The following is a 25683-nucleotide window of genomic DNA, read 5'->3' as shown; positions in this document are numbered from 1 at the left end:
GTTAGTGACCAGCCCAATGAAACCTTAGCTTGCACATTAGTCCCTTATCTTCTGACCAAGACTTATGAGGATGACTTGCACAATGTAACCACATGATATGCAATATGCAATAACTAATGACCTAAAAATGCAATGCAATATGTTAAGCCAGTCCCAAGAGAGGAGGGCAAATTTTGAGGTGTTACAGCTGCCCCTATTCAATCCACTGTGAACCTGTCGATATGAATAGCCTCGGCTTTCAGATGATCAGGATGAAGAGTGATTGAATACCAAGAACAGACGAACAATTTGCACTCTGACGGGAAATAATTAACAATGCCTGTCAGAATCGGCAAAGAAGCAGTCTCGAAAGAGCAATCCGTCTGGAACGGAGAAAGTCGGCCTGATCACCGAAACAACAACATCCACCTGGATACCAAAATAAATGGTAACGCAGGGATAACCATGGCCTGAACACCACATCCGCTGGGGATTATTATCTCTTTTTTATGCTTTTCTTGAACCCCGAAATTTTTCTAATAATCTCCCCTTTTTTTTATTTTCTTGAACCCCAAAATTTTCTTTCGGCGCAAATGATCCCCGATCACTGCATTTGAACCCCGTTCTCCTGTTTGCCAAAATAATGAACCCCATTCTCCAGAAAACACCTCGTGTCTCCTTTTCTCCATTTGGACCCCGCTCTCCAGAAAATGTCTCAACATTTCCTTTTCTCCATTTGGACCCCGATCTCCAGAAAATGTCTCGTGATAATTCCGCTGGCAACGTCGGAAATAACACCAAACCACTCTGAGGGCGACATATCAGAGGGTACACCTTCACAAAAGGAAGGTAACATGTGCATCTCTTCTTCAGAAGACACCCATAACGACTTCCACTGGCCTTAGCCAAAGTCTAAGGTGACACATGAACAGAAGATAATCCTAAGGACCTCATCCTGGATATAATCTTCAACTCCAATCTCTATTTGGACCCCGATCTCCAGAAAATGCCACCACATTTCCCTTTCTCCGTTTAGACCCCGATCTCCAGAAAATGTCTCGACATTTCCCTTTCTCCATTTGAACCCCGAAAATTGCGCTGATCGCGTGACGTCCTTTGATTTCATTTCCATCTCCGTCCGACGGAAAAAATTTCATCCAGTATCGCACTACTGGAGAACATTGTTGATCTGACATCATGATGTTAAACTCCTCAAAGTAACACCTTCACCATCCGGCGAAACCAAAACTTCAAGCGGTAACCACGGCTTGAATTGCGCTGATCGCACAACCTTTCCCATCTTTACTCGACAGAAATCCTCCTCCAGTATCGTACTACTGGGGAACATCTTTGATTAAATCATGAGGCTAAACTCCTCGGAGTAACACCTCTTCACCTTTGGGAAAAACCACTTCTCAAACGATAACCACGGCTTGAGACTAGCTTATGCTTGCAATATGATGAATGACTTTTTCTGCGTAATGCTCCATAATCATGGAAATGCTACGCGGTTTATTTTTCTATGCAACATGCTATGCTTATTCTACATGATGAATGCATAAAAAGCGTCCCCCTCAAGGGATTCTACTGGGGAGCACGAGTCACTCCGTTGAGGAACTCGTCAATACTCCGATCTCCACCCCGCTGGGGAATAGCACTGCTGCTGCTGGAAAAGGTAACCCTTGCTGGGGAAGAACCTCCTTTGCACCCAATCCGCTCGGGAAACCGCAGGGGATAAGAGCCACCAACGCTCTCTGTGGGGATACAACAGTCTTCGACTTGCTAGGGATGTCAATCCCGACTCTGCTTTGGGGAACCCTCACAGATACCTGGCGACTTCACTGGGGAAATGCTCACAGATAGCTCTGCTGGGGAAACAGCAACCTCCAGGCCTGGTGACTGGGGAAGCATCGATCTGACACCTGCTGGGGATAACCATCCTGACCCTGCTAGGGAAGCGAATGCCACTCCGCTGGGGACAACCCATGCAATCCATAGGTAGAATCGACTCAGCTGGGGATGCAGATATCAGTCTGCTACGGAAACTCATCCAATCCACTGGTAGGATGAACACTGCTGGAGATATATTTCATTGAAACCCGCTCCACTCGGGGAATAGCAACCTTCAGGCCTGGCTGCTGAGGGAACACCGTTTTAAACCTGTCGGGGATAACCATCCTGACTCAGCTAGGGGATCCACAGACCTTGGATCTGCTAGGGAGTTAGTCCTCACAACTCTGCTTGGGGACTTAGCTGGGGAAATGAGAAAAGTTGGTACAGAACACCCGTCGACTCGTCGAACCACGGTATCCGCCTCCCAATCTCGTATCAGCTTTCCACTTTTGAGAACTCCCAGACTCGTCTGGACCTTTTCTGCTCCATCATCTTGTATTCCCAATCGCTCCGCGCTCGACGGAGAGCGAACTCCTGGGGACTATGCAGACTTTTCAATTTTCCGACTTTGAAGAGTCTTCTTGATTAAAATCAAGGATCATCGTACGCCTCGACGTCTTCTCATCATTTTCTACCCATTCATTCGTCCCTGATTGGACCCTGCGGGGAATTTCTACAGACTTTCCAATCTTTCGACTTTGAAGAGTCTTCTTGATTAATTCCAAGGATCGTCGTACATCTCAACGTCTCTTCGTCATCCCTTCATATTCATTCGTCCCTGATCGGACTCCCTGGGGATTTGTTTTCCATCACAACCTGCAAGTGAGTGAAAATACCTAACAGCACCTGCAAAACAGACCGTCAGATAAAACCGTGCCCCAGGCGTGTCAAGATTTCAACACTTGGGTCACCCAACCTTCCGAATAAGATTTCAAGCTTCCAATCTTATAAACATGCATTGGAAGGGACCTGTATGTCTTAAAAATGCAAGATTCTTTATCAAAAATAATCGGATGTTTTTGCAATCAAAGCGGTAATGAAAAACAAAAACAAGAATTATTTGACTGAATATGCTTTTTATTGATTGAAAAGTGTGTGGCTCAAATTGAGCAATACAAAGGAAGCAATTCCTGAAAAGAGGTAATTGCGCTCAAAAGGAAAAATCTATCCTAATGGCAATGTGAAACTCGTGATCTCATCGAGTTCCAACTCGGTTACACCCCATATGTCCTCAGACTCTCCGTTTTCTGCCTTCTGAATAAGACGCTTCTGATCGCTCCCTACCGGGTATTATCCATGATGCTTTAACCAAAGCGCAAACGATCATGCTAGACGCAGTTGTTCGTTTTAATCCCTCTTTTGCCTGGACCGCCCTTTCAGGTTTTCAGTCCACCGGGATACCCATTTTTTCCCAAGTCGCCTTTTCAGGTTTTCGACTTGCCGGGTGTACAGTTTTTCATTTTATCCCTAATTTTTGCCCGAACCTTTTCTTTCTGTTTTTGGTTCGCCGGGATGCCCATTTTTGCCTGGACTATTTTATTCTTTTCGTCCAGCGGGTCTCTTTATACGAAGTATTTTTTAACTGCGTCCGCATTCACAGGGGATGGAAAATCTTCGCCATCCATGGTCGTTAACAACAAGGCTCCGCCAGAGAAAACCTTCTTGACCACGAATGGACCTTCATAATTTGGCGTCCATTTGCCCCTTCGATCGTTTTGAGGAGGAAGGATCCTTTTCAGCACCATATCACCTACGTGATATACCCGAGGTCGCACCTTCTTGTCGAAAGCACGCTTCATCCGTTGCTGGTATAACTGCCCATGACAGATGGCTGCTAGCCTCTTTTCTTCAATTAGGCTCAACTCTTCATACCGGGTCCTTACCCATTCAGCCTCTTGCAATTTCACGTCCATCAGGACTCTCAAAGAGGGAATCTGAACTTCAACGGGTAACACAGCTTCCATTCCATATACCAATGAGAAAGGAGTTGCCCCAGTAGATGTACGCACCGACGTTCGATACCCATGCAATGCAAACGGCAACATCTCATGCCAGTCTTTATAAGTTACCACCATTTTCTGCACAATCTTCTTTATATTCTTATTTGCTGCCTCAACCGCCCCATTCATCTTCGGACGATAGGGAGAAGAATTGTGATATTCAATCTTGAATTCCCGGCACAGCTCTGCCATCATCTTATTATTCAAATTAGAACCATTATCAGTAATGATTCTCTCGGGAACCCCATATCTGCAAATGATGTCTCTCTTGAGAAACCTGGCAACGACCTGCTTCGTCACATTCGTATAAGAGGCTGCTTCAACCCACTTGGTGAAGTAATCAATAGCCACTAATATGAATTTGTGCCCATTCGAAGCTGTAGGCTCAATCTTTCCGATCATATCAATGCCCCGCATAGCAAACGGCCATGGAGACGACATTAAGCTCAACGGATTTGGAGGCACGTGCACCTTATCAGCATAAATCTGGCATTTATGACACTTCCGCACGAAATTGAAACATTGGGCCTCCATTGTCATCCAGTAATACCCTGCTCTCAGCAGCTTCTTTACCATTGCATTCCCACTGGCATGGGTACCAAACGAACCTTCATGAACCTCTTTCATCAATTGGCTTGCTTCTCTATTATCAACACATCTGAGCAAGACCCAATCAAAATTTCTCTTATACAAAACCCCATCCTTATTCAGATAAAACACCATGGCCAACCTCCGCAGAGTCTTTCGGTCCTTCTTAGATGCCCCCTCAGGATATTCTTGAGTCTCTAGATAGCGCTTGATATCATAATACCACGGCTTCTCATCATCAGACGCTGTATCAACAGCAAACACATAAGCCGGTCTATCCAGACGACCTACTTCAACACTAGGGAACTGATTCCACCACTGCACCTTAATCAAGGCGGCCAAAGTAGCCAAAGCATCTGCCAAAGGATTCTCCTCTCTAGGCACATGATGCAACTTCACCTTGGTGAAAAACGTCAACAATCTCCTCGTATAATCTCGATACGGCACTAAATGAGACTGATGCGTATACCATTTTCCGTTAACTTGATTTATCACCAGAGCTGAATCTCCATATATGACAAGGTTCTTGATTCTCAAATCAATCGCCTCTTCAATCCCCAATATGCAAGCTTCATATTCAGCCACGTTGTTGGTGCACTCAAATGTTAGCCGGGCAGCAAAAGGAATGTGGGATCCTTTCGGCGTAACCAAAACAGCACCAACACCGCTTCCATTCACGTTAACGGCCCCATCAAACATCAAAATCCATTCGGATTCAGGGTCAGGCCCCTCCTCCGGGATTGGTTCCTCGCAATCTTTCGATTTGAGAAACATGATGTCCTCATCAGGGAATTCAAACTTCATTGGTTGATAATCATCAATGGGTTGTTGAGCGAGGTAATCAGACAATACACTCCCCTTGATCGCCTTCTGAGATGTATACTATATATCATACTCAGTCAAAATCATTTGCCATCTCGCAACCCGTTCGGTCAATGCTGGCTTCTCGAAAATGTACTTGATTGGATCCATCTTGGAAATCAACAAAGTGGTATGAACCAGCATATACTGCCTTAGTCGGCGAGCAGCCCAGACCAAAGCACAGCAAGTTTTCTCGAGCAGTGAATATCTTGTTTCACAGTCGGTAAACTTTTTGCTAAGGTAGTATATGGCATGCTCTTTTCGACCAGACTCGTCATGCTGTCCCAATACACACCCCATAGACCCCTCGAGAACTGTCAGGTACAGAATTAACGGTCTCCCCTCCACAGGAGGCATCAGAATCGGAGGCTCCTGCAAATATTCTTTTATTTTTTCAAATGCCGCTTGGCAATCATCATTCCACCTGACCGTTTGATCTTTTCTCAACAACTTGAATATCGGTTCACACGTGGTTGTTAGATGAGATATGAACCGTGAAATGTAGTTCAATCTACCTAAGAAACCACGAACCTCCTTCTCTGTTCCCGGTTCAGGCATTTCTCTTATTGCTTTTACTTTTGCAGGATCAACCTCGATTCCTTTCTCACTCACAATGAACCCCAGCAATTTACCGGACCGCACTCCGAATGTGCACTTGTTCGGATTCAACCTCAGTCTGAACTGTCTCAGCCGGTCAAACAACTTGGCCAGATCTACCAAATGCCCCTCTTCTGTTTGGGACTTTGCTATCATGTCATCAACATAGCATTCGATTTCATGATGAATCATATCATGAAACAAAGTCACCATAGCCCTCTGATAAGTAGCACCGGCGTTCTTGAGACCGAATGGCATCACCTTGTAACAAAATGTACCCCATGGTGTAATGAACGTTGTTTTCTCCATATCATCTGGCGACATTTTAATTTGATTATAGCCAGAAAAGCCATCCATGAAAGAAAACACCGAGAATTGAGCTGTATTGTCTACCAACACATCGATGTGAGGTAGTGGAAAATCATCCTTCGGACTAGCTCTGTTCAGATCTCGGTAGTCCACACACATTCTCACTTTCCCATCCTTCTTCGGGACTGGCACAATGTTTGCAACCCATGGCGGATAATTAGTGACAGCAAGGAAACCAGCATCCCACTGCTTCTGCACCTCTTCTTTAATCTTCATGGCCATGTCAGGTCGAGTTCTGCGCAACTTCTGCTTCACTGGAGGACAATCTTCTCTCAACGGTAGCTTGTGCACAACGATATCGGTATCCAACCCTGGCATATCTTGATAAGACCAGGAAAAGATGTCGACATATTCTTTCAACAATGCCACCATTCTACTCTTGACACTTTCCTCCAAAGCAGCCCCGATTTTCACTTCTTTCTTGACCTCGTCGGTACCCAAGTTCACAATCTCAATCGGCTCTTCGTGCGGCTGAATCACCTTCTCCTCTTGTTTCAACAACCTGGCTAATTCCCCTGGCAGTTCACAATCTTCTTCGTCTTCTTCTTCAGCAAGATAGATTGGATTGTCGAAGTCATACAAGGGTGTAACAGGATTATTATCAATGAGATCCGGAGAGATATCGCATCTGCATGAATGTTGATTCATGCATTGCTTAGAACCGGCGTGAGACAAATTAAAAAAAGAAAAAATGAAAACATTGCCATTTTTATTTTGTTTTTATTTTTAAACCGCAAAAATAAATGAAAAACAGGGAACACCGCTTTTAACTGAAAAACATCCCTGGTGCGCACGGCTTTATCCACCGGTCCATGTCGCAGTCGCTGTCAGCATCGTCACTCATCATGCAGATGTGATCCGGATCCAGCATTCCGGCACTAGTGAATGTGACTGACGTACGACGCCCTCTGCCTTGTCCCGAGCCTCTGTTCGGCTGGTACCCCACTCCAAAGCGGTCCTTCTTCGCAGAGATATCCATCATTCTGCCCCAACCAGGAGCCTCTCCATTCTTTACCACCTCAGCGGCCTGCTTGTATGAAGATATAGACGGTTTCTCTTCCTCTTTAGCAAAAAGAGCATTCTCCACCTTAACGGTTTCGAACGCTTGGCTTGGCGTCTCCCAGATCTCGCCGTCCATCTCAACATATTTAAACGAGGACAGGTGGCTGACAAAGATGTCCTCTTCTCCGCACACAGTGACGACTTGGCCCTCCTAGATATACTTCAGCTTCTGGTGTAAAGTCGAGGTCACTGCCCCAGCAGCATGGATCCATGGCCTACCCAACAAGCAACTGTATGCCGGCTGGATATCCATGACATAGAAAGTCGACTTGAACACCTCTGGGCCTATCTTCACAGGAAGCTCAACCTCTCCGAATACAGCCCGCTTTGACCCGTCGAATGCCCGCACTATCAAATCAGTCGGGGTCAGAATCAGCCCATCACAGTTCAGCTTCGCCAGAGCCTTCTTTGGCAACACATTCAAAGAGGAGCCGGTATCAACCAGCACATGCGAAAGCACGGCTCCTTTGCATTCCATTGCAATGTGTAGAGCCCGATTATGATTTCTCCCATCCACAGTCAGGTCCATGTTTGTAAAACCCAGCCCACGGCTGGCATGCACATTAGACACGACCGTTTCCAACTGATTTATCGTAATCTCCTGAGGAACATAGGCTTTCTTCAAGATCTTCAGTAAAGCCTCTCTATGCCCCTCAGAGCTTAACAACAACGACAGAATGGATATTTTGGAGGGAGTCTGCTGCAGATGGTCAACCAACTTGTACTCAGACTTCTTGATGATTCTTAAGAATTCCTCTGCATCATCATCAAGTTTTTCATCCAACCCCACAGGCGCCGGTGTCACCACTGGAGTACTATCATTAACCACCGCCTTCCCTTTTGCCCTGGCTAAAGCCTCGGCCTTTTCTTTTTTCTCTTTTTCTCCTTCTCCTCCCCTCAGGGCCTCTGGAGCAAATAATCTCCCACTACGAGTGAAACCGCTGGGACCGGCATTATCCACCTTTGAAATAGTGGTTTCACTTGCAATCTAGTCATCTATCTTCTCCCCATTACAGTATATCTCTCCACCATAATGCCACGGCACGGCATCCTCTTTGTTGTACGGAATTGGTCCAGGTACCGTGATAGTAACTGGAGCCGCTTCAGCAAGAGTAGACAAATCCACCGGATCAAAATAAATTGTTATGGTGGAGACCTCATCTTTCCCCAAATCAGCTTTCTTCTCAATCAATATACTTCCGTTGTCCATCAGACCCTGGACAGTCTTCCTTAACCATGGACACCCATTGACAGAATCAATGCACTCAGCACAATCATTATTACAACCCGGGTAGACCCCATTCATCATCAACTGCCTCTTAACCTCAGCCAGAGGAGTCTTCAACTGATCCACACTTAACAGCCCAACTCTATTCTCTTCAGAAATGGCATTCACCCCCCTTTGACCATGCGCGGGCATGGGATTGGCATTAACATTGGGAGATGGTGCAAAGTTGATTGCCTTCGAATCCACCAGGTCTTGAACTACGTGCTTAAAAGCTTTGCAGTTCTCTACATTATGTCCGGGAGCACCCAAATGGAATTCACATTTGGCATTTTCATCATAGTTGGCTGGCCTTTGATCAGGTCTCAAAGGTGCCAGCGTTCTGGTCTGTACTAACCCCAAATCCATCAACTTTTTCAGTAAAAAAGAATAAGTCACCGGAGGCCTATCAAACTGTCTGTCATTCATTCGGCCCCTGACTTGGTACCCGGCCCTCTATGGCCTCTGCTGAAACGGTTGTCTCTGTTGTTGAGGTTGTTGCTGTTGCTGTTGTTGTTGCTCAGCAGGAATAGTTACTGCAGCAGTGTGCTGAAAGTAACGATCCCTACTGGGTCCTCTTTGTGCATAGACAGCACTGGTATCTCCCTCCTTCTTCCTCTGACCATTGCTGAAAGGCTTCTTCGACCCTGAAGAAGAGGCGCTACCCTGTATCTTTCCGAGCTTCAGCCAGCTCTCAATCCTTTCCCCGGCCACAACTATGTCTAAAAAGTTGGTCACTGGACAACCAACCATCCTTTCAGCATATGCCCCCTGCAGGGTCCCCATGAAAAGATCAGACATCTCCCTGTCCACAAGCGGAGGTTGCACTCTAGCAGCCAACTCCCTCCATCTTTGGGCATATTCTTTAAACCCCTCGCTGTTTTTCTGAGACATACCCTGCAGCTGGGTACGACTCGGAGCCATATCAGCATTGAATTGATACTGCTTAAAGAACGCGTCCCCAAGATCTTGCCAGTTCTTGATATCTGAGGACTTGAGCTTAGTGTACCATTCCAGTGAGCCTCCGGACAAGCTGTCCTGGAAGAAATACATCCACAGCTTTTGGTTCATAGTGTAAGCTGAGATCTTCCGGACAAAGGCCTGAAGATGAGTCTCAGGGCAAGAACTCCCATTATATCGGTCAAACGCGGGCGCTTTAAACTTTTGTGGGATCACAATCCCCTCCACCAGCCCCATGTTTGACATATTAACCACCCTAGGAGTGGCATAGCTCTCCAGAGCTCTAATTTTCTCAGCCAGCAGCTGAATCTCCTTGTTCTGAGGTGGAGCACTATACTGACCAAAAGGCTCGTTATGCATTGAAAACTGATCAGCCTCCCTGTCCTCCTCTCTATCGTCTTCAACACCAAAGAATGGAGGGAAAAGACTATCCTTCAAATTTGGCCCCTGACCGGGTTGACCACCAGCACCACCGAAACCAGCAGCATTATTTACAATACCGACCGTTGTCCTCTTACCACCATCTCTGGACCCCAGCCCCTGGTTGGAGACACCATCCAGGTTTACACCACTGTTTGCTGCAGAAGCCCGCTCGAGCTTCTCAACCTTATCAGCCAGAGCCTTCTGACCAACTGCAAAGCCTTGCATGATGTTGATCAGCTCGTTCATCTTGTCCTTCAGCTCGAGGAGATCAGTACTTGGAAGATCCATCAGTCTGGGAGTGTTGCGCCTTGTGAAGTATCGGTGAGGACGAGTTGAGTGCAAAGGTACAGCTCTACGAGCACGAGCAATGATTCCTGAAACAATCAAGCACGTTAGCAACAGATACCTGCAAAATAAAACACAAGTCATTATGATCAATGCATGAATGCAGTGTTTATCCACAGGAGGAACACTTTGTCTCTTGATCCTGGCTTCATTGAGACAAATAATAATCTGACAGCAATATTCTGACATTCAGCATTTGATTCATCATACAGATCAGAGATATATGACTCAGCAAAATATCCCCTAACCATGTGTGTGCTTGTGTGAGTGCATACGGTAAAGCAAATAAAGCTTGAAGATCAATCACTGAATGAAAATAACCATCACATAACAACATGCACAATAAGTGCCATAGTCATACATCAAATCAGATACAAATCTCCAGAATCAGGAAAGAAATACAAGCAAATGAATTCCGTCAACAAGCCTGACGGTAATCCATACAAATGAAAGATCTAGCCGGATGAGGGTCCCACAGATGGCCCTATCTCATCTTCCATCCTCGCGAACTCTGCGGCGAACCTGAGCTCGGTGTTCTCCTGCTGTAATCTCCCCACCTCTTTCTGGTGAATCTTCATCTGCCTGAAGTAGTGATCTCTCTCAGCAATGTAATGATCTCTCTCGGCGATGATCTTCACATTCTCCATTTCCTTAACCTTCAGCTTGGCCTCCCACTCAGCAATGAGAACTCTGACTCTGTCGTCCCTCTGATCCTTCACGAGAATCTGCCTCCTCTTCTCATCTTCAATGACCTTTGAAGCTCTAGCCAATCTCTCTTTGGTGATGTCGTGCTCCTTTGTTGAAGACGCTAAGGCTTGACTAACCTTCCCATAGTAGGCAGTATCCATCTCAAAGCGCTTTGCTTCCAGGGCATGTCGCTTGTCTTGATCTTCCATCTTCACTTTGATCTCCTGGTTAGCCGTCTGAATCCGAGCAACACTCATCTCCAATTCCGCTTTCTCCGCAAGCAACTGATCTCTAGCCCTCTTCATCTCAAGAAATTCTTCCATACTGATAGAAGAACTCGGACCCTCAATCATAGGACACCGAGGATCACCTCCTGGAAATGGTAGAAGTGTGAGCTCTATCCTCTTCCGCAACCAATCATCAAATAAAGGAAAATACCGACAGTTAACTTTGCCAAACGGAACCTTTCCTTTCCTTTGAATGTTACGCCATGACCCAGACACCTGCATCAGTTTGGCTTGATTACCCTCCACCGGGAAATAAAAGGACTCCTGAGTCTCACACTCAAGGGGAGGAACCTCCATAGCAAATCCCATCTGTCTCCTAAGAAGCGTTGGGTTGTAATTAATGCAACCCTGAACTCCTATGAGAGGCACATTGGGAAAATCCCCGCAGCTATATATAAAATTCCGTCCAGCCAAACCATTATGAGTCCATGCTATGTCATCAGCCTGCAACCCCATCAACCTGAAGGACCACTTGACCGAAGGATCAAGCTGAGCAAAAGCACCTCTGGAAGGCAAATACCCCATAAACCACCTGAAGAGTAACTGAGCACAGCACCGGATCAAACCACCACGCCGCTTCTCGTTTCTGTTATGAACCGAGTAATAGACATCTCCGATCAGAGTAGGAATAGGGTTTCTCTGCATGAATAATCTGATAGCATTATGGTCCACAAAGATCTTCTGATTAGGAAACAGAATAATCCCATAAATGCTTACAGCAATCACCGCACAAACCGTCTTCCAGTTACCCACTGCAGCATATTCCTTGGCTTTTGCCTCCAAGAAACTCAAATGAAAACCCGGTAATTTCCCCTTTTCCTTCAAACCCTCCTTAGCCATTTCCGGACTCAAATAAAGAGCACAGGAAATCCCAAGGACGTCAGGCTCTCTCCTAATAGCACAGAAAGGAATCTGATCGCGGATCTGAACACCCAGGATGCTAGCATAATCCTCCATCAGAGGTCCCAACAAATAACCCGGAAATACAAAGCATCTCAGCCTCGGGTCATAAAACTGGAGAAGAGTATGAATGGCGCTCCTGTCGCTGTCTGTGAGTCTGAAAACCATCTTCAGAATACTACCGTGTGCCTCTCTGAACATCCCCACATGGTCGGGTGTAATCAATGCTATCATATCTCTCAGCTCGTCAATCTCTGGGTTAAAGAAACTGTAGGCAACATCATGCTTCAAACCGGTCCTCATCTCTGAGCAGAAATCTCTCAACCAGGATCTCGATCCAAAATGTCCCTGCATATGGGTAAACATGTGTTAGATGTAGGTAAATGCAAAATGTAATGATGTTGATGAATGAATGCAATGCATTGCCATCCTCCAAGCCATCTGATCATCTGTTGCTCTGAACCACAGCCCGGACCACTGAACTGATCACAACCTTCTGAAGGAGAATGTAACCACCAATCCATCTCAAGGGTTCCGAAATAAACGGCAGACAGATACATCATCATCATCATCACCTGACAAAACTCTGAGCAGATACCCACAACCTCTGAATCGGCCCGGGGAATCCTGAAATAAACGGATCCCCACTGATAAATAACTCGGACAACATTTCAGCGTCTCTGAAATAAACGGCCATAAATCCGACTCATAAATACGGCTCTGATCCACGGAACCAATAATCACCATCACAGTCACCATCTGAACATGCATCTGAAAGAATCACCCTCCCCTCACAGGTAAATTCTAAACAGGTCATCCTAAGGCGGATAATAGTCTCGACAATTGGGCGGAGATACTCAATGGGTTTGCCCTTTCGGGTGTGCCATTGTAGCTCCCTTAAGATCGTCTAAACCAAAGATCCGGGAAATGATCGGTCACCAGAGTCAATAGTTCAGATGAAGTAACTCAACCAAAGTGGAGTACCCCACAGAGGAAAGCACTATCAAATGAACCTCGTCTGGCTTGTGGTATGTCACGTTGCAACAATATGCTGATAAAGCAAATGAGGAACGTGAGACCACACTAATCCTAGGTGTATACTCGGGCCTGGGTTTTAGCCCCACTCAGAACACCCACCCCAAACAGAGGAACCACCTGCACAGAGGACGGCAACATGATAGTATGATGCATGCAAATATTTATGCAAATATATATGGTTAGAATAATAAATGCAATAAATAAAGCAAAACAAGCAACCTAAACTATCCTAAAACGCTAGGAAGGACTCGCTTAGGGAAAATGGACCAGCACATGTCAACTTCTAAGTCCACAGTGGAGTCGCCAGCTGTCGCATCTGCGAAAAACAACCGGCGGGCTAAAACAAAAAAACAAACAGAGCCGCCACTGCGCGTTATTTATCCCAAGATAGGGAAAGGAAACGCTCAGAGAAACCTGGAAAAAGCATGGTCTCGCGACCAAAGAGAAAGGGTAAGGGAGTCGGTTACGCAAGGGGAAGGTATTAGCACCCCTCACGTCCGTCGTACTCGACGGGATCCACGCTCTAAGAAAAGAAAAGGTTGCTAAAACACCATACACACACACGCATCGAAGACAACACAGGTGGGGTTAAGAGGAAGAGAGCTCGATAGGACATCGCATCCTATGCCTACGTATCTCGTCTGGAACGAGAATCAGAGCTGCCGTAGTTCGGCTCACGCACGCCAAACAAGACACACACACCCACAGGCAAACCTGGAACCCGAATGCCAATCGCTGGGCTTACATCGGCTTCCGAACCAAACAAACACAATCAGGATATGTACAGCCAATCGCTGGGCTTACGTCCATATCCTGACACACAAGCAGATTAACAAGCAAACACACACACAAAGAAAAAAAGTGCCCGGAGAGACCTCGCACGGTCTCCTGCCTACATACCTCGTCTGGAACGAGGATCAGGGCGATGTAGTTCCCCAGAAACGGAAAGAAATTCTAGCCAGAAACCAAGGGAAGACACACTACCAGGGAGCTGTACTCGAGCCTAGTGTTATCATGCATCATTGCCCTATGTTATGGTTTCTACCTACTTGCACAACAGCAAGCTAATCCTATCCAGGAAGAAAGCAAGCATGCAAGCATCAATCAAAATAAAACAAACATTTCACATAGCACACACTATATCCAATCAAGTGAGGCTCAAACAAGGGTGGACCGCCGAGGCAAGTCATCTGTACAAGGTAGTATTCGCTCTTAACCCTGACATTGAGAGTCAGGGTGAAGCAGATGAAAGGTGAGTGAAGATTAGACTTCACAGCTCTTATCCCTGGCCAGGGAGAGCTTCAGACAAAGGAGCGTGGGTCCAGAATGGAGGGACCCTTCTACGCTCAAGACTCTGACTCGACTGTGCAACAGAACAAGATCTTGGGTTAATGTCTCAATGCGTCAACACAGTGGTGTGAGAAGAGGGACGACTCAACAGAATAGCGGGGGATAGATTGCATATCCCTTGGGTTCCGCCAATTGCCTCATAGAGGTCTTTACCTGCTTGGCACAAAAGTAAACAATCACAAACATCGCCTCTTAAGGAGGACTTCAGACAGTTGCCTGGCTAAATAACAAGCCAGGTCTTCCAGACTACATGGAGACAAGAGAGTCTACCTCAACTGGTTTATAAAACCAAGCAGCAGCAAGCGAGTTCTTAAAGAACTGTAAGCGACTAAATGTACCTGAAATCAATCAAGTATCATCAGTACTCAGACAAATCAACAGTAAACAGCAAAAGTCAAACAGTCAATTTGTACAGTCAACACAAGTTAATGCACACAAGTGCAAGCCATGAGCTCAAGCTCAAGCATCAAACCCTACAACACAAAACCAATGTTAGTTTACAACATCAAACAATCTCAATTTACAACTTGAATTTTTCTCCTTAAGCCTTTTGCACTTTTAACCTGAAAATCCAAACCAAATGTGAGAAACAAGACCACTAGGCCAAGCCTAGGGTCCAAAGGGGATAAAAAAATCAAAACAGCAAGTGAAAATTATCCTAAATCACATTCAAACAAATTAAAAACAAAACCAATTGGTCCCATGCTCATACCATTCACCATTATCATTTCATGCACAATTTATCACAAACTAGGTCATTTGCAACACCAAAAGTCCAAACAGAAAGATCTCAATCAAATCCATATCAAAACAATTCAATTAATTCCACAAAAATTCACACCTAAACAGGACACATTCAATGTATAGCATGTCAATTTTCATCTCAATTGGACAAAAGGAAGTAGGTCAATGAAAATCATAAAGTTCAGACAAGTTCAAACAAGCCAACACATGGTATCCAAACACACATCAACTTCCAAAAATCATAAAACAGTGTCACAACAAGATAAATGAATGGGATTCAAACCACAATGACCTATAATGTGTCTACAATCCTCATACCAAATTTCACCTTCATCCAATACACTATGAGAATTTCACAAACAAAATACCAACATGTGTCACACAAAGTTACCAAATGAGCACACAGGGAAGAAAATATTCAATCAATTAGAAAATGCAACCAATAAATCCAGCAAAATTCACATGTAATCTTGACATATCAATGCTCAATTATGCAAAAAAATTGTCTCAATCCAACATCCATAAGCATTTTAAATAAAATCATGAAGTTGACCTAGCTTGGTGTGACACAAATTGTCACACCTTAATTCAAAAATTCATAACTCCTTCACCAAGTATCCAAAAATCACAAACTCTACATGAAAATCACCATCAAGATGTCCAGAACAGGCACAAAAAATTTCATGAATTTCTTTAAAGGTATCATCATTTCATGAAGGATATGGCATGGTATATACAAAATGAGCACATTGAACCAAGCCCTAGGCCAATTAAATTTCTACACATGCAAAAAATCCACAAAAATCATCATTAAATTCTACACATCTCAATGATCATCATGAAAAAAAATCTCACCAAAATTGGACAAGTTTTGAGGTCTCTATGAATTTTCTAAGTCATGGCATCAAAATGAAATTAAAATGAAAAAGAAAAATGAAATAACAATTAATTTAATGAGACAATGGCAATCTTGTAAATTTTAAAACACCGGCCAAAACGGCGCCGTTTCAGTTAGTGGCCAGGGCGTGTTCTGATTGGTTGATGGTGGCGCCAAACAACATTTCAAATGGCAAGGCAAAAAATATGGATCAAACACACAATTGTTCATCGTTCTTCACAAGAACAAGCCCAGATTTCCAGATTTTTGATGAACAACGAATCTTCACCAAAATCAACAAGTTTATAACCAATAGAACCGTCTTTCCACAAGGATTCAAGATATGTAACTCATTTGCCCTAACTCTAACCATGGCAGGGGGATCGATCAAAAAGAGTTATGAACATCAAACCTAAAATCGTGATATCTCTCTCAATAATCAACCAAACCAAAAACTAAGCATAGCATGTTAATCTACATCCAAAGATTTATAAAAACCGCCTAATAATTTAAGCAATGGTGAGATTCGAAAAAATACCTAATGATGAAGGCAGTGCTTGATCTTGAGGTTTCACGATGCTAAAGCTCCAAACAGATGATGATTGAGGTATAGGAAGTTGAATGGAATAGCTAGCTCGATCCAAAACAGCTCCAGTTGCAAGAATTATCAAATCACCATTGTTATGCTCACTTTGAACAGTTGAGATTCTTGAGGTCTTTGCCACGAATTCACCAAAACAGATGTGGATTAAGGTATGTGGAAGATGAATCAAAAAGAATTACTCAATTTGGTGAAGATTTGATGAAGTTTTGATCAAAAATGCTTGATGAAGCTTGAAGAGTTTGAGAGAAAATGGAGGGAAAATTGGTTACAAATCTTGAGAATTGTGATTGTGTTAACAAATTCTATTATGATTAACAATATATACTCCACCTTAATCCACTTCTTAATCTCAAATTAGCAAAATTTGGAAGATTAGTGAAAATGCAATTTCAATGAAAGTCCAAAAATGCCCTTCTCCAATTATACACCATGACAGCTCATGACAGTTCATACAAGTCCTAAATGATATTTGAAGTGTGTTGGAATGGTTCTCATGTCAATTGGCCTTGTACTTCTCAATTTCACTATCTCACACCAAAAATGCACTTAAATCCACTTGAAATTTGACTTTTTGCATTGACCATTTTTGATGAATTTGGACCATACACCATGAAAGTACATGTGAAATGGGGTTTGCTCACAAAAAGATCACCCAAATTGGACATTCCATGTGAAAGTTATGCCACTTTAATTATAGGTATTTTTGGAAAATGAATGGACCATAACTTGCCAACCATACATGGGAAATTCAAGTTCTTGGACTTTTTGGAAAGGTGAGAGCAAGATCTACAACTTTCATGTTGGACAAATTTTCATTTGAAGCTTTTTTGGACATGTAATTTTGAAGTGAAAAACTTTCCATTTTTGGAAACTTCCATTACAAGTCACTTTCTATTTTTTGCAATTTTTCTTCTGACTTTATTTTCTTCATTCTTGAGCTTTGACATGTCAAATGAAACTTGTTTCAACATGCATGAAGTATATCCAACTCTCTCCCACCTCCAAATCCATAAAATCAAGCACAGTTGACCACAGTTGACTTTTTCAACTGATAGATGAATTTGGCAATGCACTGATCAAGCTGAGCCCCAAACTCCTCTGATGAAATGGCTCAAGGATGAAACCCTAGCCTCCATAAGCTCAATACAATCATGAAATGATCCCCATATCCATTGTAGACCCCATCTCCATGCCATGCCCTGATTGGCCCAATGCAACTGATTAGGGTTGACCAGTGGTCAAAACCCTAATCTCAAAGTATCTGATCAATCCCTTGAATCTCTTGGTGATAACAAGACCATGATGATGATGATGTGTCATTGCAACCAAGATGTAGACCAATCTCCTTGAGAACCATGAAACCCTAATTTGGACCACCACCCTCAGATAGTTAGTGACCAGTCCAATGAAACCTTAGCTTGCACATTAGTCCCTTATCTTCTGACCAAGACTTATGAGGATGACTTGCACAATGTAACCACATGATATGCAATATGCAATAACTAATGACCTAAAAATGCAATGCAATATGTTAAGCCAGTCCCAAGAGAGGAGGGCAAATTTTGAGGTGTTACAATATTCAGCAATGTCGTTTGTACATTCAAAGCAAATTCTTGCCGTGAAAGGAATATGAGAACCTTCTGGAGTGATAATGACTGCACCTACTCCATGTCCATAAACGTTGGAAGCTCCATCAAATACTAAACCCCATTGAGAATCTGGTTCAGGCCCTTCTTTAGGAAGTGGCTCTTTACAATCTCTGGATTTTAGGAACATGACATCTTCATCAGGAAACTCATCCTCATTATCATCGTGATCTTCAACGGGTTGGTGAGCAAGGTACTCAGCCAACACACTGCTCTTGATAGCTTTCTAGGTATGATACTCAATGTCGTATTCTGATAACAGCATCTGCCATCTTGCAATCTTACCAGTGAGTGCAGGCTTCTCAAAAATGTACTTGATTGGATCCATTTTGGATATCAACCAAGTGGTGTGACTTAACATATACTGCCTCAATCTCTTAGCAGCCCAAGCCAATGCACAACATGTCTTCTCGAGTAAGGAGTATCGTGATTCACAGTCAGTAAATTTCTTGCTTAAGTAGTAAATGGCATGCTCTTTCTTTCCAGTTTCGTCTTGTTGACCCAGAATACAGCCCATAGAATTCTCAAGCACTGTCAAATACATAACCAACGGTCTTCCAACAACAGGTGGTAACAAGATAGGAGGATCCATGAGGTACTCTTTGATACTGTCAAATGCTTTCTGACAATCCTCTGTCCAAACACAATTCTGACTCTTTCTCAGCAATTTGAAGATAGGTTCACAAGTGGCAGTCATGTGAGAAATAAACCGGGATATGTAATTCAATCGTCCTAGAAAACCTCTCACTTGCCTTTCTATTTTTGGTGCGGGCATCTCTTGGATAGCTTTTACTTTATCTGGATCAACTTCAATGCCTTTTTGGCTGACAATGAAGCCCAAGAGTTTACCTGACCTGACGCCAAATGTGCATTTGTTCGGATTGAGGCGAAGACGGAACTTCCTCAATCGTTGAAACAGCTTCAATAGATCCACTAAGTGACCTTCTTCTGAACGAGACTTCGCGATCATGTCATCCACATAAACCTCAATCTCTTTGTGCATCATGTCGTGAAAGAGCGTTGTCATGGCTCGCTGGTAAGTAGCACCTGCGTTCTTCAACCCAAACGGCATCACTTGATAACAGAATGTTCCCCATGGTGTTATGAATGTAGTTTTTTCCATGTCTTCGGGAGCCATTTTGATCTGGTTATACCCGGAGAATCCGTCCATGAAGGAGAATATGTCAAACTTTGCTGTATTGTCTACCAACATGTCAATGTGAGGCAGGGGGAAATCATCCTTTGGGCTTGCTCTATTTAAGTCACGATAGTCGACACACATTCGTACCTTCCCGTCCTTCTTAGGAACTGGCACAATATTTGCTATCCACTATGGATACACTGAAGTGGCAAGAAAACCAGCATCTATTTGCTTCAGAACTTCTTCTTTAATTTTGACGGCCATATCTGGATGTGTTCTTCTTAATTTCTATTTGACCGATGGACATTCTGGCTTCAAAGGTAGCTTGTGCTCTACGATGTCAGTGTCGAGACCAGGCATATCTTGATAAGACCAAGCAAACACATCTACATACTCTTTCAACAGGCTGATCAATTGCTCCTTGACCTGTGGGGATAACAATGCTCAAATTTTGACTTCTTTCACATTTTCTTCCGAACCCAAGTTGACTGTTTCCAAAGGCTCCTTGTATGGCTAAATAGTGTCTTCTTCATTTTCAAGTTGGCGGGCGACCTCTTCTGGAATCTCATCCCACTCTTCCTCTTCAGCTTCGAATACAGAATGTTCAAAGTTGGGAGAGGGCATGATGTCATTGTGTTCAACGGGTTTAAGTAACCTGTACAAACAATTGTTTTTAGAGGACTGACCATGACATGCAAAAATGTGTTCTTTTTAAGGTTTTTTTTTTGTGTTACCATTTTCCGAAAAAGCTGAAAAGATAAAAGGACACAAGTGTATAGGAACACAAAAGGTCTTTTTCATGGATAGTACGTTTTTGACAAAAGTGCCCATTTTACAAAATTAATGCTTCGCGCTTTGGGCTAAAGCGGAAGATTTTTGAAAACTGAAAAGCTTAATTACTTTGATATGTGGACACAATGTGGGATGTCAACTGCGGTCCAGTTCTTCATAACTACTCCTGGTGTCACAAATCTGGGGCCTTCGTCTTCTGTCTTTCCCTCAAAAGTATCCTCCTCAACTGCTACCATGTTGATAAACCCACCGCTGTGAAAGATATCTTTGAAAGGTCGCACCACTGAAGTCTGCACTTGTTTTCCATCAACAAAGCCTAATCCTGCATGGTTAACGTTTTCTGGCAACTCTATCACCTTGCCCCACATTTCTGTAGGACCTGTCTTGACAATCTGCTGGGCGTCTTTGAATGACGCGATTGAACCTTCACTTTTCTTGTAATCATCGATGGTCAGGGCCTGAAATGGAGTTTGAACAGCCGTTTCGTCTGCTTCTATCACACTAAACGATGAAAGGTGGCTAATCAGCATAGCCTGCTCCCCATTAACCGTCACTATTTGCCCATTCTTGAAAAATTTTAACTTCTGGTGTAACGTGGATGTAATGGCACCCGCCTCGTGAATCCATGGGCGTCCGAGCAGACAGCTATAAGCTGGCACTATGTCCATAACCTGGAAAGTGATCTGGAATACGTGTGGTTCAATACCAATAGGCAAATCAACTTCTCCAATGACTGTTTTTCTTGATCCATCGAACGCTTTCACAATAATTCCACTGTGCCGCATTTGCCCCCCTTTGTACTTTAGCTTCAACAAGGTAGACTTGGGCATGACATTCAGAGATGAACCGGTGTCAATTAGGATATTAGACAAAGAATCCCCTTGACAATTGGCTGAGATATGGAGAGCGAAGTTGTGATTCTTTCCTTCTTCTGGCAGTTCTTCATCACAAAAGCCTAAGCCATTGCACGAAGTGATGCTGCCTACAACATTGTTGAACTGCTCTGCTGTTATATCCTGTTCTACAAAGGCTTGATCAAGCACCTTCAGTAGTGCTTCTCTGTGGACAGCTGAGTTCAATAATAAGGACAGGATCGAGATTTTTGACGGTGTCTGTAGCAACTGATCTACCACTTTGTAGTCACTGAGCTTGATAATTCTGAGTAGTTCATCTGTTTCTTTGTCAAGGGTTGAATTGCTTGTTTGCCCTTCTGCTTCTCTTGTCACTGGTACCACGACTACTGGATCTTTCTCAACATTTCTACTTGGGATAACCGGCGGAGCGAACACGCGGCCACTGCGCGTCATTCGGCTATTTGCTGCGATATTGGTAACTGAGGCTAAGGTTTTAATCTCGACCTTTTTACCGTTCTCAATAGTAGTTGCTGCATAGCGGTAGGGGACCGCTTTATCTGAAGTGTAAGGCATTGGGCCCGGAGGGCAAATCACCACTGGCTCCCTCGGATGATAAGCTATCTCTACTTTCTCTGGAATGTTGAAGCAAGGAATGATGACATTCACCTCTTGTTCTTGTGATTCTGGAGAACTCACTTGTCTAGAAATCTGAATCAAACCCTGATCAAGGACGCCTTGCAAATCATCTTGAATCTTTCTACAACCTCTTGAATTGACTGAACATGTACCACAGATCTGGTGGTCATGTTGGAATAGACCATGAGCACATAAAACAGAATGAATTTCAACCAAAGACTGCCGAATCTCCTCTATCTTCGTAACACGCTGTTCATTGAGACAACCTTCTATATTGTTCACTGATGAAGGACCATGACTTGGCATTGGATTGTCCTTCACATTGGGACCCATGTTCTTGAAGGTCAGGATACCTGCTCTTGTCAACTTCTGTACTTCCAACTTTAAAGCAAAACAGTTGTCTAAGTCATGACCTGGAGCATTCTGATGAAAGGGACAAGATACCTCTGGCTTGTACCACCAAGGTAGCACTTCTGGTACAGGAGGTCGTGGTCGTGGTTGCACAAGGTTTTTAGCGATCAAAGCTGGATACAATTCTGCATATGACATTGGAATTGGATCAAAATTGGTTCTTCTTTGCTGCTGTGGTGGACATTGTTGTAACTGATGTTGATGTTGTTGAGGTTGATGTTGTTGCTGATACTGAGTATTCTGTTGGAAGCGGTTGGTACGCTGCTGAGGGTATTGGACTTGAACTGAAGCGGAAGTGATTACTGGAGTCACGGCTGCTATATGTTGGTGTTGGGAATGGTAAGGATAATTGATCCTTCTTGGATGATTATAGGACACAGCATTAGTTTCTTGTTCCTTCTTTTTCATAAAACCGCCGTACCTCTTTGCCCCGCTTGAAGATGAACTTCCTTCTATGACTAGACGCCCTTCTCGAACTGCTTCCTCTAAACGGACTCCCATGTTTACCATGTTAGTAAAGTTTGTAGGAGCGCTTGCAATCATCCTCTCGTAATAAAAAGTATCAAGAGTCTTTAAGAACACTTTCGTCATCTCCTTTTCTTCCATAGGTGGAACAACCTGTGCTGCAATTTCGCGCCACCTTTGCGCGTATTCACGGAATGTCTCCTTTTCTCTTTGTTGCATGGACCTCAACTGATCTCGGTCTGGCACATTATCAAGGTTGTATTTGTAATGTTTGATAAAGGCCTCGCCTAAATTGTTGAAAGTTTTGATCTGAGAACTGTCTAATCCCATATACCAGCGTAAAGCTGCACCGGTAAGGCTGTCTTGAAAACAATGAATGAGCATCCTTTGGTCGTTGGTGTACATTGACATCTTTCGCACGTACATAACCAAATGGGTCCGTGGACAAGAACTTCCTTTGTACTTTTCAAATTCTGGTAGTTTAAATTTTGCTGGCATCCTTACGTTTGGAACCAAACACATATCATTTACATCTCTGCCAAACAGTTCTTTCCCACGAAGAGCTTTTATCTCTTTTTGTAATTCCGCAAACTGATCCTGGAATTCATCCATTCTATCATTGAGACCAGGATCCTCACTTGGGGTAGGGTCGTGATAGACAGATTCTCCTAGGTGAGGAGTGTAACACCCCAATTAACATAAGCTAATTATTTAATTTAAATTAATATTTTATTTATTGATTTAATTGAATAATTGGAAGTTTGGATTAATATTATTATTTGTGGAATAATAATTATTGGGATTATTATTATTGGATTATTATTTTATAATTGGAATAAAAGTGGAAATCAGTAAAAAGGTCCCATTTGGTAAAAAAGGTTTATTGTTTTCACGTGAAAAAGGAAAAAGAGGCAGAACGTGGAAAAGGGCAAAAAGCCAGAGAACGAAGGTTGAAGGAAGGAGAAGCTTGGAGCTCGGAAGCCGCCGGATTAACTCAGGTAAGGGGGGTTTATCGTTGATTAACGGGTATTATATGATAATATGTCATGGGTAGTGATAGACCTTTAATTTACCTTTGAATTGGATGAGTATGGTGAATTTGTGAAAATGATTGATGAATGGAATTGGATGATAAATCGAAGCAAATCCGTAGAAATTAGATGGAATAGTGTTAGGATTTTGTGAGATTGAACAGGATATGAAGTGTATAAGACGATAGGAGTGATTTTGTGTAAGAATTGAACCGTGGGAGGTTAGATCGAATAGAACTCGTAGCAGAAAAGCCATTGCAGATCTGAGAGTTCTGGTTTCTGGTCATACGCGTATGGCACTAGGCAATACGCGTATGAGATGTTGGTACGCGTATGGGGGAAAGCCTACGCGTATGGGAGAGAAAGATGACATTTTAAACGTGAATTGGTCTCTGTTGGTACGCGTAATAGGAGATTGATACGCGTAGCATACGCGTATGAGACAGGTGATACGCGTATGAGTTGGGCGAGGGAACGCGCAATACGCGTATGAGAGTGGGTATTACGCGTATGAGTTGGCCAGGTTTGGGCAATACGCGTATGGCAGAGGCAATACGCGTATGGGCAGAATTGTGTTTTTGCTGTGCTACTGTTGTGCAGTTTTTGACTGTTTAGGCTGAGTAGTGAGACTTAGCTGAGGCATGATGTGATAGGGATCATTTCCCGTTGTTTTGAGTGGCATAGGTATTAGTAGAGTGTGCTAATACTGTGTTTGCTTTTGTGGCATGATATGATATGCTTTTGTGATTAATTATGTTGATGATGTGTGATGGTATACATGATGATGTGAATGTATACATTTGTGAATAGACTGTATTATGGCTTAGAGTGTGAGCATGTGTCTATTCTTGATTATTGTTGATGTTGCATTGCTAGGTGATTAGCATGCATATTGTGGCCTTCGGGTGGTAGCTAATTCCCATGGTGAGGAATTAGTGAGTTTAGTCATTTTTGGACTGTTGTTGATTGTTTGCATGCTAGGTGAGTAGCGTGCATTTCATGGCCCATTTGGGGTGGTAGCTAATTCCCATGGTGAGGAATTAGTGAGTGAGTCACTATGTCTCAAATGAGTGGGACTAGTGAGCTTGGTAGCCGTGCCTGGATTTGGACGGTGAGGTTGAACTATATGTTCACAAATAGTCGGTACCGCATGCATAGAGTCTCATTGCATAATAAATGTATGGCATATAATATGAATGGATGTATTCCAGTATTATATGTGTATTGTGTGTTATATTGTTGATGTTGAATATGGTTGAGAATCTACTGTCGAGTATGATGTTTGAACGAATATTGCTGTTGCTGAATGCGTGGTTTGATTAGGGTGAATTAACGTGTTAATTACTTAGCATTACATATTGTTCTATAATGCTCATTATATTGATTGAGATACTCACCCTTACACCTATTTTTCAGGTAACGAGAAATGAGTTGAGTAGAAGCAATTGCTTGGAGTCTAGAGTAGTTCTTATGGGTCATGCTCTGATAGATGTAACATCGGGAGGGGATGTTTTAATTTATTTGATTTCTGTTGTTGAATGATTGACATGTATTGTGTTACATGTTTTACATTGATGTTGAATTATTCCGCTGCGATTTATGCAAAGAATCTTATTTGATTAAAGAAATGAGCATGACAGGATATTTTAATGATTTTTGTGAAATGATTGTGTGACACCCTTTGGGGCATAATTACTCTGATGAACATATTGTTATTTTAATTATAATAATTTGGGGTATTTAGAGAGGGTGTTACATTAGTGGTATCAGAGCATAGTCGGTCGTGTCGAGTCGTAGTTATTCTGTTTCCCCTGTACGGGATAGGTGTTGTTTAACCCTATCAGTACTTATTGTTTAGCTTGTTTGGGTTTTCAGAATA

At 43.2% G+C, this 25683-nt stretch overlaps 1 protein-coding gene across 1 annotated transcript in view; it reads right to left on the bottom strand.

Annotated features, from left to right (window-relative positions):
• The window catches only part of LOC127103078 (uncharacterized), an 86388-nt gene extending 63003 nt beyond the window's left edge, over window positions 1-23385 (bottom strand). Inside the window, exons 1-3 of the mRNA XM_051040369.1 lie at window positions 23226-23385; window positions 20572-23012; window positions 9915-10113 (exon numbers count right to left, since the gene is read on the bottom strand). Of these exons, the coding sequence (XP_050896326.1) occupies window positions 9915-10113; window positions 20572-23012; window positions 23226-23385 (2800 nt within the window). The remainder of the gene's footprint in view (window positions 1-9914; window positions 10114-20571; window positions 23013-23225) is intronic.
• Between the last annotated feature and the right edge of the window lie 2298 nt (window positions 23386-25683).

Source organism: Lathyrus oleraceus, chromosome 7 (genome assembly GCF_024323335.1).
Source record: "Lathyrus oleraceus cultivar Zhongwan6 chromosome 7, CAAS_Psat_ZW6_1.0, whole genome shotgun sequence".
NCBI lineage: Eukaryota > Viridiplantae > Streptophyta > Magnoliopsida > Fabales > Fabaceae > Lathyrus > Lathyrus oleraceus.
This window is presented reverse-complemented; position numbering and strand designations above follow the sequence as displayed.